The sequence below is a fragment of the Octopus sinensis genome, linkage group LG3 (genome assembly GCF_006345805.1).
Source record: "Octopus sinensis linkage group LG3, ASM634580v1, whole genome shotgun sequence".
NCBI classification, from domain to species: Eukaryota; Metazoa; Mollusca; class Cephalopoda; order Octopoda; family Octopodidae; genus Octopus; species Octopus sinensis.
In genome coordinates, this window is record NC_042999.1 from 112,783,486 (window position 1) to 112,802,437 (window position 18,952).

Consider the following 18,952-nt stretch of genomic DNA (forward strand, 5'->3'; position numbering starts at 1 on the left):
TAAGGCTGCTATTTCTCAATGGTTTAGAGGCCAACAATCAGGTTTAGGGTGGTAAAGCAAAGACCATAGATTACATTTGTCTATGGTGTGTAAAGTATCATTCAATTTAATCCATTTGAATTCAATTTTTGTCTTGCCTATATTTGTTTTAAGATACAATTTTTGTCTGAACTCAATAAAATTTTCATAAAATTGGTGCTTGCAAGACATTTAAAATTTTATAGATAAACCATCTTAGGTAGATTGGTATCAAAAGGATAAGCATGACATCTTGTAATTAACATGCATGTAAAAAGATTTTTGTGCAAACTAGCCATCAGGATTATACAGGGTGTTAAGTGTTTGGACAAAGAAAAGCTGAATTTGGCTCCACATGATTTAGTATTTTAAAATCTACAAAAGGGTCTGACTGAATTGCAAATGCAGAGTATACTTCAAAGGTGGTTGGGTGGGTGTAAATATGAAATGATCATGTTTTCCTAAAATTATAAAGAATGTCAAGTTCATATTCATAACCTGGGATCATCCCTAATTATGGATTAAATGACACATTGTCTACCATAACCAGCTTAGAACAATGCATATTTTACATTAATCTATAATCTTTTTGTTACCATATATTGAAAGGTTTTAGTTTAAACCCCAGAATTTGTATCAAATCATTGGAAAAAGAATAATCGGTTAAAGACGGTTGGACATAATCTGAGGATCTGGTTGCAAATTCTAACTGGCAAAGTAGTTCGTTACCCATCTAAAGTAATAACACTTCCACAAATTCTTTAAAATGAAAGCAACTTTAGGCTAGTCTGGTGGGGTATCAATTGTTTATTACAAATTTTGTCAAACCTTTAGTCACTAAATACTATAGCCTGCTATTTGAATTTACCAATATGACAGGTTATGCAAATGGTTTAAAACCATCCCAAGTCAAAAAAATTGAAATATAGGCACAGGAGTGGCTGTGGTAAGTAGCTTGCTTACCAACATGGTTCCAGGTTCATTCCCACTACATGGCACCTTTGGCAAGTGTCTACTATAGCCTCGGGCTGACGAAAGCCCTGAGTGAATTTGGCAAACAGAAACTGAAAGAAGCCTGTTGTATATGTGTGTGTATATTTTTGTCTCCCCAGCATTGCTTGACAACCAATGGTGTTTACTTCCCCTAACTTGGCAGTTCAGCAAGAGAGAATAAGTACTAGGCTTCCAAAGAATAAGTCCCGTGGTCAATTTACTGAACTAAAGGTGGTGCTCCAGCATGACCAGTCAAATGAATGAAACAAAAGGAGTATAGTGTACACCGATTTTCTAGCATCTCATTCCAGTCCTGGCAATTTTCAACTACCAAACCTTCACAACACATTCAGTATTAAAGCTGGAAACTTTCTGTAGATACAATTGTAGCAATATGCAGGAAAAAAAATGTTGAAAACTAGCTTAAGTAACACCTAACGATCCTTTCTTTGATAAGAATCAAAAAGTCTGCTTGAAGATAAGCTTCAAGATAGGCAACTAGGAGGTTGGTATGTCTTCAAATTTTAATTGAATGTTTAACACTGAAAAAACATGTGACAAAGAATAAAAATGGCACAAGTTAATAAAATCAAGTAATTTGCTTAACCAACAGCTTTCAGCTAGAATATATTAAATGAAATTAAAATCAATTTCCTTCTGCCACTTAGACTACACACAGATTAGGGGTGCTTGAGTAGATATTAGATGTCAACTATTGATGCTTAAAACGAGTCAAGTCTGAGGAAAAACTGCTGCTTTAAATGCTTGCCAAGCCTACCTTGTATATTTATGCTAATGCTTCAGATACTAAAACAGTCAATATACTGCAACATTCGTCTATTAAAACAGTTATTTACAGAATAATAATAATGAAATTATTGTATAGTGCTCAGGTGCACCACAACTTGTCAGAAAGTGCATATAAAGTACATGTAGAAATGTCTGGAAAGTGAACATACTTGTGTGTGAATGGAGGGGAGAAAAATCAAGTGTAGTGTTGGCGAATCTCAGGAAGCATGGAAGTCTAGAAGGATGCAGTGCTCCGACAACTAACAACCGATGCCGGCAGTTTGTTCCACACTTCAGCAACTCTCAGCGTGAAAAAATGTTTCCTGAAGTCATGGGAGCTGTGCTGTTTTCTTACTTTGTAAATATGTCCACGGGTGTTAGATGGGTGGAGTTTGAAGCACCTAGAAGTAAACTGTTGACCTTCCTATAAAAGGAAATACTATACACGCTAGCACACTATGTAATAGCAACATGTCCTAATACACACTTCCCAACTTTAACTACTTTTAGGGCAAATTTGAACACCCATAAATTAGACAAGAGTTGATACCTTTTAAGATTTTCAAAATGCAGCCCAGAGTTATTTGTACTAGAATTGATTGCTTTGGTGCCATTCCAAGTCCTAGTAAAGAGTACTCATTTAAAGACCAAGTTTTACTCTTGTAAGAAATATCCAATTCAAAAGTAAAAGTTACAAATAGATTTTACTTAAGTTTTTCAGAGAGAAGAGTCAAATCATATGCAGATGAACTGCTTAAATGGCTTATTTTATAATCCTCAGTCAGTATTGTTTGCATTGTGCTCCATTGCTAATACAGACACCAAGATTTTCTCTAATATAGAAAAATTTTATTAGCACTTACTTGAAGTGCTGAAAAGATTTGATTCCCTTATCTACCAGGTCTGAACTTCAAAACATTACGAAGTACTGTTTTAGTTAAGTACAGAGCAATATATAAATTACCAAACATCTTTCCTGGAAAATATAACTAGATAAACCACAGAAGCTACAGCAGCTGAAAGTGGTGTTCAGTCTTAAGTTTACCATGCAAATTATAAACTTACAATAATGCTACAAAGTCGACTACAATTTCCAGTATATGACAGATGAAACTAGGTTTGTGGTTGGCTTCGACTGAAGTGCTGGCTCTGAGTACAAATGTCTTGTTTTCATAAGTTTTGAATTAAAATATTCCAAACCTTAGTCGCAATTTGTTCCTAACATTAGCTTAATGATAACTAAGCTATTTTACTAAATTCTTTGTTATAGTTAAAGTAATTGAAAGAAACACAGAGCATCACAAAATAAATACAGTAACAAAAGGGTTAATCACGTCAATTGTCGAAATATTTGTTCTCATAGCATTTACTCATCTAAGTATTTTTCTAATTAGGTCTTATTTGGAATGAGCCGCAGGTTCTAAAAAATGTACTGCACAACATAGCTGAATAGTAATTAGAGATGGTGAGGATACTGAGCATGTAAATACCTAAAAGGTTTATCAAATCCTCTCAGTTACTCAAACACCTGCCTGTGGCAATAAAAAATGGCATTTAAAACAAAAGGCCTTGACTCCTTTATAGTTCTTAAAATAAGACTTAAAACACACCTTACACATCCTTTCAACAGAAACTAAGTTGTATAGTACGAACCTTAAACATTAAAAGCAGTTATGTGACATGCGGCATTACCCACTCTACGTTGGATGTCTAAAGAAATTTTGCAGCCATTTTATCAAAACAGCATGGATAAAAATTGTAAATTTTAGATGCTTTCCAGATGACTGAGCCAAGCAGAATATGCTAAAATGTTTAATTTACTTTAGCATATTTAAAGCTAATGGCATTATTTTCAGATCAATGAAATTGAAAACCAAACACCAAATTAATTATTATGCATTTATTTTTAGCAGGAATAGCTATTTGCCATAATTCAAAGCAACAAGTGCAAAAAGCTTAAATCCATTTTAGTACTAAATACTCAAATTAGCAATATAACAATTTTGCAGAGAAACTGAAGCCAATAATTTGAGGAATAAAGGGAACAAAGAAACTTGAATATGTAAAAACTGAAATGTGCTTGGTAGCTTACTTCTACACGAGCCATTTTAACAAAAAACATCAAGATATTAGAAGTTGAAACACTGAATATTTTGTCAATGAGATGCTAATTTACAAATCAAGTTAAAATGCAATGAATTGTAAAATAGCAGTTTCATAAGTCAAATAAAGCATTTCACAAATGCTTTTTATGCTTTATTTCACTGAAGAAAAAATAATGTACACAGTAGCAAAGATGTGTCTATACAACTGCATACATTTTACTTTATACTCAAGCTGCTACGAAGCAGCAATAAATCGAGTGAAAAAACATTCAGAATTTAAACTCAACAACCTAAGGTGCTTTATGGCTAAGATCAAAAAATGACATCCTTAAATTACTTCAGAACCTAAAAGCATTAAGATTCAGAGAAATTCCAAGTTATGGATCAATAATTGTACTACCAATGCAAAAAGAAATCATTGATAAAACTAAAAAACTTAAAATTTTGAAGAAAAAAAATAAAACTTAATTCATGATATAGTTCAATTTTATTTAAGCAAACATTAGATTTGCACAAAATAGACCTAGTCTGTGGAAAATTTATATACAGAAAATCCACAGGTTAAAAGGATCAAATTTTTGTAAAGTCAAATGGGGGCTTTAGGCAAATAGGGAAATGATTCTTTTAAAAACCACCTCTCAACCATAATACAAAATGGAGAGTAGATTCTTTCTGACTGTTGGACAAAGTATGATCATCCTCTGGCAGTTTGCAGGCATTGTGGTCTTCCATGAAATTTTCTGCGAAGATTTGCATACCACCTCTCAATCGAAGTACAAGATGGAGGGTAGATTCTTTCTGGATATTGTAATCTGAGAGAGTACGACCATCTTCCAGCTGTTTTCCTGCAAAAATCAGACGCTGTTGATCTGGGGGAATACCTTCTTTGTCTTGAATTTTGGCTTTTACATTTTCAATAGTGTCGGAAGGTTCTACTTCCAATGTGATGGTTTTTCCTGTAAGTGTTTTCACAAAAATTTGCATACCACCTCTCAGTCGAAGTACAAGATGGAGGGTAGATTCTTTCTGGATGTTGTAATCTGAGAGAGTGCGACCATCTTCCAGCTGTTTTCCTGCAAAAATCAGACGCTGTTGATCTGGGGGAATACCTTCTTTGTCTTGAATTTTGGCTTTTACATTTTCAATGGTATCTGAAGGTTCTACTTCCAATGTGATGGTTTTTCCAGTAAGTGTTTTTACAAAAATTTGCATACCACCTCTCAATCGGAGTACAAGATGGAGAGTAGATTCTTTTTGGATGTTATAATCTGACAAAGTACGACCATCTTCCAACTGTTTCCCTGCAAAAATCAGACGCTGTTGATCTGGAGGAATACCTTCTTTGTCTTGAATTTTGGCTTTTACATTTTCAATTGTATCTGAAGGTTCTACTTCTAATGTGATGGTTTTTCCTGTAAGTGTTTTCACAAAAATTTGCATACCACCTCTCAGTCGGAGTACAAGATGGAGGGTAGATTCTTTCTGGATATTGTAATCTGACAATGTACGACCATCTTCTAACTGTTTCCCTGCAAAAATAAGACGCTGTTGATCTGGGGGAATACCTTCTTTGTCTTGAATTTTGGCTTTTACATTTTCAATGGTATCTGAAGGTTCTACTTCCAATGTGATGGTTTTTCCAGTGAGTGTTTTTACAAAAATTTGCATACCACCTCTCAATCGGAGTACAAGATGGAGCGTAGATTCTTTCTGGATATTGTAATCTGACAAAGTACGACCATCTTCCAGCTGTTTCCCTGCAAAAATCAGACGCTGTTGATCTGGAGGAATACCTTCTTTGTCTTGGATCTTTGCCTTTACATTTTCAATGGTATCTGAAGGTTCTACTTCCAATGTGATGGTTTTTCCTGTAAGTGTTTTCACAAAAATTTGCATACCACCTCTCAATCGAAGAACAAGATGGAGGGTAGATTCTTTTTGGATATTGTAATCTGAGAGAGTACGACCATCTTCCAGCTGTTTCCCTGCAAAAATCAGACGCTGTTGATCTGGAGGAATACCTTCTTTGTCTTGGATCTTTGCCTTTACATTTTCAATGGTATCTGAAGGTTCTACTTCCAATGTGATGGTTTTTCCAGTGAGTGTTTTCACAAAAATTTGCATACCACCTCTCAATCGGAGTACAAGATGGAGGGTAGATTCTTTTTGGATGTTATAATCTGACAGAGTACGACCATCTTCCAGCTGTTTCCCTGCAAAAATCAGACGCTGTTGATCTGGAGGAATACCTTCTTTGTCTTGAATTTTGGCTTTTACATTTTCAATGGTATCTGAAGGTTCTACTTCCAATGTGATGGTTTTTCCTGTAAGTGTTTTCACAAAAATTTGCATACCACCTCTCAATCGGAGTACAAGATGGAGGGTAGATTCTTTTTGGATGTTATAATCTGACAAAGTACGACCATCTTCCAGCTGTTTCCCTGCAAAAATCAGACGCTGTTGATCTGGAGGAATACCTTCTTTGTCTTGGATCTTTGCCTTTACATTTTCAATGGTATCTGAAGGTTCTACTTCCAATGTGATGGTTTTTCCTGTAAGTGTTTTCACAAAAATTTGCATACCACCTCTCAATCGGAGTACAAGATGGAGGGTAGATTCTTTCTGGATGTTGTAATCTGACAGAGTACGACCATCTTCCAGCTGTTTCCCTGCAAAAATCAGACGCTGTTGATCTGGGGGAATACCTTCTTTGTCTTGGATCTTTGCCTTTACATTTTCAATGGTATCTGAAGGTTCTACTTCCAAAGTGATGGTTTTTCCAGTGAGTGTTTTTACAAAAATTTGCATACCACCTCTCAATCGGAGTACAAGATGGAGGGTAGATTCTTTTTGGATGTTATAATCTGACAAAGTACGACCATCTTCCAACTGTTTCCCTGCAAAAATCAAACGCTGTTGATCTGGAGGAATACCTTCTTTGTCTTGGATCTTTGCCTTTACATTTTCAATTGTATCAGACGGTTCCACCTCCAAAGTAATGGTCTTTCCCGTCAGTGTTTTTACAAAAATTTGCATTTTGCTGTAAAGAAAAAAAATACATAACTTTCAATATTCGATATATAATTTTTACGAGAATAAAATTTTTACCATGTATGCATTACAAAAAGAAAAAAAAAAAAAAAAATCGACATTTACATAAAAATTCATTATTCAAGATGGAAGGGCGTGGGGTGGAGCCTGCTTGAAAAACTAGAACGTATGATCTAATTTTAGTTTGTCTGCCAAGTTAGTAAATGTATCAATGTCAGTCATTTATTTTAGCGGTAACAAATGTTTTCCGTAAACCATCTGCAGTTACCTAATGTACTGCCATGACTTGCTCGTGGTTCAATATTTTTAATCCTTTGTTACTTTTAGTTGTGACGTAAAAACATTTAAGAAAAACGATAAGAATGCCGACCACTGATGTGTTGCTCCAAACATTAGCCTTAAAGATTACAAATCGACTAGATAATCTTAAAATAGGTGTTACTATTTTTAAGCTTTCGAAATTCAAGATTTACACCAAGTTTGTATGCTTTCAGTTTTGAACTAATTCTCGTACGGATAAATTATGGTAAATACCGGACAAACTAACAACTGCTAAGATTAAGACGTTTGGGTGGTTCAAAAACAATACAAAATGATTTTCTAAACGCTTCAAATAATTTGGAAAAAATTTAATATTGTTTGATCCAATATAGTAGAGACTGCTGTAAAGATAAAACAATCTTGTAACTCAGAAAATCTGCAGTCACTATTTACAACATTGGAACAAACGCTAACTTTAATATTTATACAATTACAGCTGTTATAAAAACATTCAAGTATACCGATTCCGAGTACTATACAAAATATATTCGCGTTTTGTATTGTTTTGTTACAGCCGTAATATAATAAAGAAGCGCCATTAAGTTTCTACACATTTCCACAAAGATATCAAGCCACAATGAAGTGATCACAGAAAAATATTTAGGTTTGACCTTGCTGGTAGGTCACTTTAGAAACCCCAGCTGATTATCTTGTTAAAAAAGGTCGAGAGATTTTGCAGAAATCAAAATATTGTCATATGTCGCATTGTGTGTAATTAACAGCTGGAATATTGAGAATATCTAAATGATTACATCGCCCAATACTCAGAAAATGGAAGCCATTGGACGATGAACTAGTTTCCGCTGTTCCAACTGTTGAATAAAAATATCAATATATGGACTTCAAAACCAGTAGTAGTAATTGTACTTAAGTGTGATAGGTGACATCATGGACTAGCTTTGCTGGCGTAGATTAAGACCAAGAAAACGATTCTAGTAGTTTCGTGTTTTAAACTTAATCGTAAAAAGCACCGACTTGGCAAATAAAAGCAGGTCTACAAGGTTTCTTTCAATGGTGTAACTAAATGCTGGTTGCAAGGGGGGAAAATGCCCGATAGGACTATCACAACTTTTTTTCAACAGTTCTCGCAAGATTTTAAGCAAAGACAAATTGCTTGAAAATATTTTACGCCGTTGAAAATGTTAGCCGAAAATATATGCTAACTACGTAATCAAATAGAGTCAACTCTCACTAACAGCATCGCCATTTCTGACTTCTTTAATGAACACAAATTTAAGATTCTACATTGCTTTTAGTAGCTTACAATTTCAATATCAAATTTGTAGTTTAGACAAAAGCCAGAGTGACCAGATCAGTTATGAAAATAGTGTGACCATCCCGACTTTGTACAATAGTATCCTGGACCAAATTTTTTAATATGTCCTTTCTGCTACCAAGATAGAGGCTCCATAGTCAGTCAAGGAAAATGTTTTAAGATTTCAGAAACTAATACGTTGTTTTAGGTAATTAATTATGTTTCATAATAAAATCATAGGCTACCAGAGAAGCTTGAAATTGCAATACTTAATATGTCGCGAACATTCCAGAATTTTTCTTTGTCAATTCCGAGAGAAGCTACGACAAATTTTTTCGTCAATAGTTGAAAAATGAACGCCAACAATGATGCATATTACATGCCGGAATTAAAGCAAATGAAATATGGCTTAAATTTAGAACGATAAATTTACATGGTTACAAGAAAAAGTAAATCGGGTTGTAACTAATGGAATAATTTATCGGTTTACGCTAAGAACGAGATAGTTTCACAACAGAAAAAGAAAGGAAACCCTATAAATACACTTGAAATACAAAAAAAGAGCCAAACCTATAAAGTTATATTAAACTTCAAAGCGGTTTCTGATATGTTGCTAGAGAAAGTCTAAACACTAAACCAAACAGCACAAACAATGGACGCCCTTAGTTTCAAAAAAACAGAACGACCGTTGTCACTCATCACGTCCCTCGACATTTTAGTATCGCGAACATTTTACGGTATTCATCAGGTGCTTTTTGACGGAGAAATTTCCCTTGAATTATTTTTTAATGCCCCCCACTATAGTTTTATTACTAAAAATTTAAAAAGAAACCTAGAATCTTCTAAATGAACAGGTAAAGAACATCTAGTCGTTCTTTTTCCCTATGAAAGTTCCATACATAACCCAACTAATTAATTTTTAAGTGATAATCTCTTTAACTACCCGAATATAAAGAATATCTTTTTTGCCCGTATCCGAGAAACAATGAGATATACGATTACTAATTTTCATCAAGCTAGAGAAATTTATACAGCCATTTTGAGTGGGAAGATACCAGTAGAGGAAGAATAGCAAGGAGAATAAGTCTTGTTACAAACAATTCTGTTTCTTAATAAGCGTGCCAATTATAATGCATGTAACAAATGAAAGAAAAAAAATTCAATTAAATGGAAATGAATATATCAAATAATTTCCCTCTTTCGATACAATGAACAATATGTCCGACTTTTGAAAAAAAGAAAAAAAAACGCAAGCAGGAAAATAGTGTAGAGTTGCAGAAATCACTTAAATATCAATACAATTATAACTGGTGTAGTTTTCTACCATTACAAAAACAGTGAATTACATATATTATATATATGTATACATACATACAATTATTTAACAAATATCACTCTATTTCACAAATCATTTTAAAATGGAAGGTGTAAAAAAATTCGTTGAATTGAAAATATTTTCTTTTTTCTTTTAGAGGGAAAACAATATGGCTGAAATACTCAAATAAATAGATCCAGAAAATTCTAGTCATACTTACAAGGACGTGAAGTGATCTTCGTGTTATGATTAATAAGAAAGCTGCAATTCTTCTTAACCACAATCCAAATTAAGCAATGGCCGATAGCAGTTGTATTTATATTATAAAGCCACTGTTCTGATTGGTTGATTTATTTCAAACACACACACATACACACACGTATAAGGGAGGTTCGACTTCACACATACTTACACTCACATATAGATAAGCTTGAACGCAAGCAAATATACATAATCTGATAGGCGAGGTAGATCTATTTGATTCTTTATTACCCACTAGGGGCGACACAGAGGGGAACACCAAAAGACATGGGGACATAGAACATTATAATTAAAATTTATGAAAATGAATTGTTAAACGAAAAAAATGATAAAATGAAAGCGATACCAAGGCGAGGTAGATCTATTGCGTACACACACACTCACATTATATATACATATATAACGCAATCATATATTCACATGATCTGACGGACATATACACATATAGACACACACCCAGATGATGCGGCAACTTTCTAGGAAACACATACATATACGCACTTAGACATACACACACACACACACACACACTGACCTACGTAGACGTATGTATGTACACACCTACATGTACTGAGACTACTTTTCGATATCTACGTTCTCACAACTTCTAGACAACACCTCGAACGTTCACTCATCTGATTGTTTGGGTTTTATTTTTTTTTAAATGTACTGGAGTGGATTGAGATGGGAAAAAAGAGAAACACCAAGCTTGCTTTGTTTTGATTTATAATTAGCGTCAATAACTGTGACTATTGGGTTTACGTAATACTTTTTTTTTTCCTTTTAACACCTGCTAGTTGATTCATTATTTTTTAATATATATTTACGTAAACAAATATGTATATAAATAATTCAAACTATAACTTTGTTCCTCAAACACTATTGTCTCAGATTAAAAGTGTCTAAATATATATGATGGGCCCCTACATAGACTGATAAAACGTGTGTATATATATATATACATAAACACACAAGAGATGTGTGCTGCCGTTCGATCTCCTATAAATAGCCCCCATATCTCCCTATTGCCTTCAAAAGGAGAAAGGTGTTCGATAATGCAGTCCTAGGTAACGATATCATTAAAAATGCGGATTCAGGTAAAATGTTTTTAATCATAGTTCCGCTCATCCTAGATTAACCTGAACAAAACAACTACATGTTTAGATTTACGTGAGTGACCATTTATTTCATTAGGCACTTGAGAAGAACATTATCTGCCTCAGAGACATCCCAGTTGATCAAGGTCTTCGAAAGTAAAAGACAAAAAAAAAATCAAAATAAATGGTCCGCTTTCAAATTTTCTACTTGAGAATGCGCGTAAATCAAAAATAAAAAACAGGAAAAAAACAACAAAGTCAATTAGACAAAGAATATATTGATACACAGTGAAAAATTTTTTTATAGGAAAATAGGAGTGGACACGACATTTCGAGCATGACACTTCATTGAAAAGAGGAATGTTGACCTGCTCACCAGGTCAACGTGATGTAAAGTGCATTGTGGTCAGTGATATATAACAACATCCAAAATAGGTGCAGGCATGGTTGTGTGGTAAGAACTTTGAGTTCTGCCAGCTCGCAGCAAGACGGCAAGCTAGTAGAAACGTTAGCACGATGGGCGAGTCGCTACGTTCTGAGTTCAAATTCCGCCGAGGTCAACTTTGTCTTACATCCTTTTGGGGTCAATTAAATAAGTACCAGTTACGCACTGGGGTAGATATAATCAACTTAATCTGTTTGTCTGTCCTTGTTTGTCCCCTCTGTGTGTAGCCCCAGCCCCTTGTGGGCAGTAAAGAAATAAGAAGTTTGATTCTCAACCATACGGTTTGAGTTCCTGTTGTGTGGCATTTTGGGCAAGTGATTTCTATTATAGCTTCAGACCAACAAAAGACCTGTAAGTGGAATTTGTAAATGGAAACTGAAAGAATTCCATCATTATATATATATATATATATATATATGTATGTGGGTTGTTGGTGTGTTTACGTCTCCATAACTTAGCATAAGAAACCAATGGGTTAAGTACCAGGCTTAAGAAATAAATCCTGGTGTGGGGGGTTCAGTCTTTTTCAACTAAAGTTTTTCAAGGTGGTGCCCAAGCATGCCTGCAGTCTAATGAGTGAAACATGTAAAAGACCTCTTGGGAGAATCTGGCCCCCAGGCCATTCCATGTTTGGGAAGTTAAGGTCACCCAAAAGAAATACATTAATGTATTTTTCAAGTTTGAGGAGAACTTCTATCTTTGCTAGGCAGTCTTCAAATTTGCCTGTATGACTCGGAGCATCTGGTGGACGATATGTAGTACATATAACAATATTAACTTTGTCTTATGTGTACAATTTGAGTGTCACACACTGAATTTGAATATGACAGCAGGACCTGGGGTGTGAGGACCTCTCAGATGTACACAACAACTCCACCATATTTATGTATATATATATCATCAGCATCATCGTCATTTAACGTCCACTTTCCATGCTGGCATGGGTTGGACGATTTGACTGAGGACTGGTGAGCCAGAAGGCTGCACCAGGCTCAGTCTGATCTAGCAAAGTTTCTACAGCTGAATGCCCTTCCTAATGCCAACCACTCTGAGAGTGTAGTGGGTGGTCTTACATGCCACCAGCACGTGGGTCAGTCAGGCGGTTCTGGCAACAACCATGCTTGAAAGGTGTTTTTTATGTGCTACCTGCATGGGGGGCAGTCCAGCGGCACTGGCAACGACAACGCTCATCTTGAATTCAATTCTGCTCTTAAGTATTTTGTTATGTCCCTGGGCAATCATCATCATCATTATTATTTAACATCCATTGTCCATGCTGGCATGGGTTGGAAATAGTCACTAACTTCATTGGACATGTTACTTACAAGAGATAAAAATTCTGATCAGGTGTATTACTCACGACTTGATGCTATAAAATTAGAGCTGCACACTAGCTCTCAATTTAGAGGATACATGCTACAGAAACTAGTACACAAATGGAACAAAACTTATTGTTCTTTTTACAAGTGCTTGTTTCATTGATAGTTATTTAGTTCCAGAACAAGTAAGCACATTATGGAAAAGCATTCAAATCACAATCACCCATTATACACTGTAATACCTATGCATGTATATATATATATATGTATGTATGTGTATATATATATATATATATATATATATATATATATATATATATAATATGTATATTATATATATATTATATATAATATATATATATATATATGTATATATATATATATATATATAGTATATATATATATATATATATATGTATATGTATATATATATATATATATATATATATGGGTGTGTGTGATTGTGTATAGAAGAATATATTAATAAAAAGAATTCCAACCTTGTCTGATTTTCACGTTTTATTTACAATCTTATAATGATATATTATAAGATAATATATTATAATTGAATAAAATAAAATGAAATAGTAGAATGTTAAATATTCATTCTGATTGAACTAGTACTTTCATGCATTGAATTCTGCAATCTTCGGGTTCATGTAGTAGTGTTGACAGTCATGCTTCACAATTTTTGACTGTAGCAAGATGATTGATTCTGTGCTATAAATACAGCTGGGTAGGCTCCAGAGTGCTAGGTTTTGCAAACAGTATTCTGACCAATCAGTGTGTAGTATCACTCAATTACTTAAGCTGATTGGTTGGTTGAGCTGATTGGTTTAGGCGTCACGCTTTGTTGGACATGTCAAGAGTCCTGTATCTTGACCCTGGCCGAAGCAGCAATTGTTGGGTTATTTTTAGAAATGTTGTAAATATCCTTTGTCAGAGATTTTTATATTTTTATATTTCAATTGTCATCATCATCATTGTCAGCACCTTAATTATTGTTGCTAGTGGTGATGGTTATGGCAATAGAACTTTTAACCCTAAATAAGATAATTTTCCTGCTATCTTCGTCTTGATCACCTTTAGTATTGTTGTTGTTGTTAGTGGTCATGGTCGTAGCAGTGGAAGTAATACCTCTAAGTATTATTATTATTATTATTGCTTATTTAGCTTGGGTTCGAATTTTCAATAAAATCTTTTCTCTGATTTTCCTCTCGATTTCACTGGGGCTGTGTAATTTGTAGAATGGAAATATTATATATATTTTCCGACCACATGTTGCTAGGTGGTTACTCAAAGGTATCTGACGGACCTCTGGGTCTCTAATCTGTTGCCGGTGTACACGTGAGCGTTCTAATAGTGCGTTTCCCGTCTGACCTACATATATTTCTTCATTAATATATTCTTCTATACACAATCACACACACCCATATATATATATTCTATATTCCTATTGTGTATATGCCAACATGTCTGGAAAGCAACAAACAAAATTAACAGAATCAGAAAGAATTCTAATGGAAATTTCATCGAAATTATCAACACTCATCACGATGATTGACACACAATCCTCTATTTTAAAGGAAATAGAAAAACAGTCTACAGACGGAAAACTTGGAAATGAACACATAAACTCTGAAATTAAGAATTTAGCTGAAATGATACCAACAATTATAAAATCTACAAGAGAAGCCTACCACAACCTCCTTGGATGTCAGAAATAAACGAAAGAAATCTGGAAAAAGAGGCACACCGAAAAAGAGAAGAGATACAGAAGACATGGAAAAAACTCCTTAACATAAGAAAACAAAACTTCTGGAAGGCATATAAATGCGAAAAATATGCTGAAATACATTCGAAATGGATATCTTTAGCGGCACCCATACTTCCTCGGAAGTACCTAATTAAAGAAATTGCAGGAGAACCAGAGGAAGAAACTAAACTTCGATGGGACCTTAGTTTGATAAAATTCAGGACCGACATCTCCATTACCCTGTCTAAACAATCCCGCTACAAAGCCAAATACGAAGCTATCGATGATCAAATCAGAGATGAAATATCCAAACTAACGACCGGCAATATAGCAGAAAAAATGCGAGAACTATGGATCAGAGATATCTCAAAAGAAGAAAGCAGATCAAGAAAGTTTTGGCAGCGGAAACAATTATTTCTCGACAAATATGCTACTAACTACGGTAAAGACAACAGAGCTCCGAGAAATAGCATTAAAAGTGGACAACCTCACCAACGCAACATACACCAGAACACGTGGCAACATGAACACCTGTTTCACCACGAATCGAAGACGAACTACGGTAAGAACTCTTCCCATTTTGTATGCAAACACCCCAATGCACACAACATGAACAAAAAGCACAAACAAAATAGATATTGTTTTGAACAGACCATTAGCAGTAGAAATAACAGGAGATCATTTTCAAGACCTCAACAGAGATTACCCACAAGAAACTGGACAAAAAACCGATCTAGATCTAGAAGTAAACCCAGATCATTTCTCCAGGTGGTTAAAAACAATGCTAACAAGAAATTGAAAAGTAGCATACATAATACCAAAAACAAGACAGAAAACATAACGAAACCAAGTAAAGTACCACAACCAAAACGCAAAATTCATCAAGCAAACATCAACAGGAATATAAATCATAACCGAAAAAAATCCATTTTTTTACGTCAGGACAACAAACACCGGAGAAAGAAAAAATCCAAGAGGAAACATACCCCAAACAACTGAACGTATAGATCCTAAAATAATTAATTTATCAAAAAGAGATCTTGACAATGATGAAATCCAACTTCTGTCAAAAGGACTGAAATTCACACCTACACCAACAGCCAACCACCAAGAATTAAAGGAGGATATCCAAATTCTGTCGAAAATTACGACTTGTAGAATTCTTCGCTAACAAAAGTAATGAGATTGATGAATCCCTAGTAAGGAATAAATCAAATTTCACCCCACCAAAAGGAAAATAACTACCTTGACCAATACATTGATATCCTGTCTAAATTTCCCCTTAGACGCAATACCAATGTTAGGCCAAACATTAGCAAATCAGAGATGTCTGCATGTAAACGTATACAAAACGATCAAACAATAATAATTAAACAAGCAGATAAAGGTGGTGCAATTGTTATTATGGATACCGAATACTATAAGGATTTGGTTGAAGACCAACTGAAGGATACAACCTTCTATTGTGAAATACCCGCAAATATAGACCACCACATCATGAAAAAGATCAACAACCTGATTTCAACACACCACAACTCACTTACGGATAATGAAAAAGACTACATCACCAATTTTGAACCAAAACCCAGCAACTTCTACGGCTTACCAAAAATACACAAATCAAAAAACATTCAACAGGCAGTAAAAGAACAAGAAAGTGAGTACATAAAATTATTACATCCAAAAGACCTAAAACTTAGACCTATTATAGCTGGTCCAGCATGCCCTACACACCGTCTAAGCAATTTTATTGACATTGTTTTGAAACCACTATGTACTTACATACCAAGTTTCATCAGGGATGACATCGACTTCCTGTCCCATCTTCCCAAAACAACAGAAACAAATTCAGTTTTACTAAGTTTTGATGTGGTAAGCCTCTACACCAATATTCCACACGATTTAGGAATAAAGGCGATTAAATACTGGTTAGAAAAACATAGAGAAGTGATTCCAGCAGATTCACAGTGCCTTTTATATTAGACACAGTCAAGCTTATTCTAGAAAATAACACATTCTTCTTCAATGGAAAGAATTACATCCAAATTAGAGGCACGGCGATGGGAACGAGGTTTGCTCCCGTTTACGCCAACTCTGTAATGGGATACTTAGAAGAACAACTCTACCAAGAGGTGGAGGTAAACTATGGCACTGGGTTTAGAAAGTATATTGAAAAGGCATGGAAGAGATACCTAGACGACTGTTTCATAATCTGGACAGAATCTCTAAATACTCTGGAAGAGTTCAATATCCTCCTGAACAACCTACACCCATCTCTCCAATTTACAAAGGAGATGAGTAGTACCAAATTACCATTCCTGGATATAATGGTAATTAAAAAAGACACCACCATCACCACAGATATATACTATAAACACACAGACACACATCAATACCTAAATTTTAAGTCGTGCCATCCACCACATACAAAACGTAACATCCCATACTGCCTAGCCAGAAGAATTTGTACTATTGTAGAAGATGCAAATATCAGGAACAGGAACCGCCTAATAGAACTAAGAGAATTTTTGCTCAAACAAAAATACCCATCTCTACTTATAGAAAATGGCATACAGCGGGCTATAAAAATACCTATACAACAACTTAGGACAACCCAAGGAAGAGGAAAACAAGAACAAGTCATACCATTCATAGTGACACACAACCCATGTCACCAGAATATCTTCAACATTGCCAAAGCAAACCTACCAATCATTGCCCAAAGTAATGAATTAAAAGACATAATCACGGATCGAGCTATGGTGCTTAGTAAAAGACAGCCTAAAAACTTGAAAACATTACTAACAAAGGCAAAATTTGACCTCAGCAACAAAGACCAAACATTCACGGTATCTAAATGCAATGATAGCCGATGTGGCACATGCCAATTCATACATACCGGTCAATATATAAACACAAAAACCGGGAAAATATTCACAAACGCGAATATGAACTGCAAAAGCAGAAATTTAATTTACTGCATCAATGCCCAAATTGTGAAGAAATATATGTAGGTCAGACGGGAAACGCACTATTAGAACGCTCACGTGTACACCGGCAACAGATTAGAGACCCAGAGGTCCGTCAGATACCTTTGAGTAACCACCTAGCAACATGTGGTCGGAAAATATATATAATATTTCCATTCTACAAATTACACAGCCCAAGTGAAATCGAGAGGAAAATCAGAGAAAAGAATTTTATTGATAAATTCGAACCCAAGCTAAATAAGCAATAATAATAATAATAATACTTAGAGGTATTACTTCCACTGCTACGACCATGACCACTAACAACAACAACAATACTAAAGGTGATCAAGACGAAGATAGCAGGAAAATTATCTTATTTAGGGTTAAAAGTTCTATTGCCATACCATCACCACTAGCAACAATAATTAAGGTGCTGACAATGATGATGATGACAATTGAAATATAAAAATATAAAATCCTCTGACAAGGATATTTACAACATTTCTAAAAATAACCCAACAATTGCTGCTTCGGCCAGGGTCAAGATACAGGACTCTTGACATGTCCAACAAAGCGTGACGCCTAAACCAATCAGCTCAACAACCAATCAGCTTAAGTAATTGAGTGATACTACACACTGATTGGTCAGAATACAGTTTGCAAAACCTAGCACTCTGGAGCCTACCAGCTGTATTTATAGCACAGAATCAATCATCTTGCTACAGTCAAAAATTGTGAAGCATGACTGTCAACACTACTACATGAACCGAAGATTGCAGAATTCAATGCATGAAAGTACTAGTTCAATCAGAATGAATATTTAACATTCTACTATTTCATTTTATTTTATTCAATTATAATATATTATCTTATAATATCATTATAAGATTGTAAATAAAACGTGAAAATCAGACAAGGTTGGAATTCTTTTATTAATATAATATATATATATATATATATATATATATGTATATATATATATATATATATATAATATATATATATATATATTATATATATATATATATATCATCATCATCATCATTTAACGTCCGCTTTCCATGCTAGCATGGGTTGGACGAGTTTGACTGAAGGCTGGCAAGCCAGATGGCTGCACCAGGCTCCAATCTTGATCTAGCAGAGTTTCTACAGCTGGATGCCCTTCCTAATGCCAACCACTCCGAGAGTGTAGTGGGTGCTTTTTACGTGCCACCAGCACAGGGGCCAGTCAGGCGGTACTGGCAATGACCTCGCT

General features: G+C 34.8%; 1 protein-coding gene across 1 annotated transcript; it reads right to left on the reverse strand.

Moving 5' to 3' along the window:
• Nucleotides 1-4,373: 4,373 nt before the first annotated feature.
• LOC115209752 (polyubiquitin-C) lies at nucleotides 4,374-10,211 on the reverse strand. The gene is made up of 2 exons (XM_029778262.2): nucleotides 10,068-10,211; nucleotides 4,374-6,945 (listed from the first exon to the last, which is right to left on the reverse strand). The coding sequence occupies exon 2, from the start codon at nucleotides 6,939-6,941 to the stop codon at nucleotides 4,530-4,532; it is 2,412 nt and encodes an 803-aa protein (XP_029634122.1). The 5' UTR covers nucleotides 6,942-6,945; nucleotides 10,068-10,211; the 3' UTR covers nucleotides 4,374-4,529.
• Nucleotides 10,212-18,952: the final 8,741 nt, after the last annotated feature.

What these genes read in the sequence shown, in the direction of transcription:
- LOC115209752 (XM_029778262.2), bottom strand. Translation starts at nt 6,941, where the DNA reads ATGCAAATTTTTGTAAAAACACTGACGGGAAAGACCATTACTTTGGAG.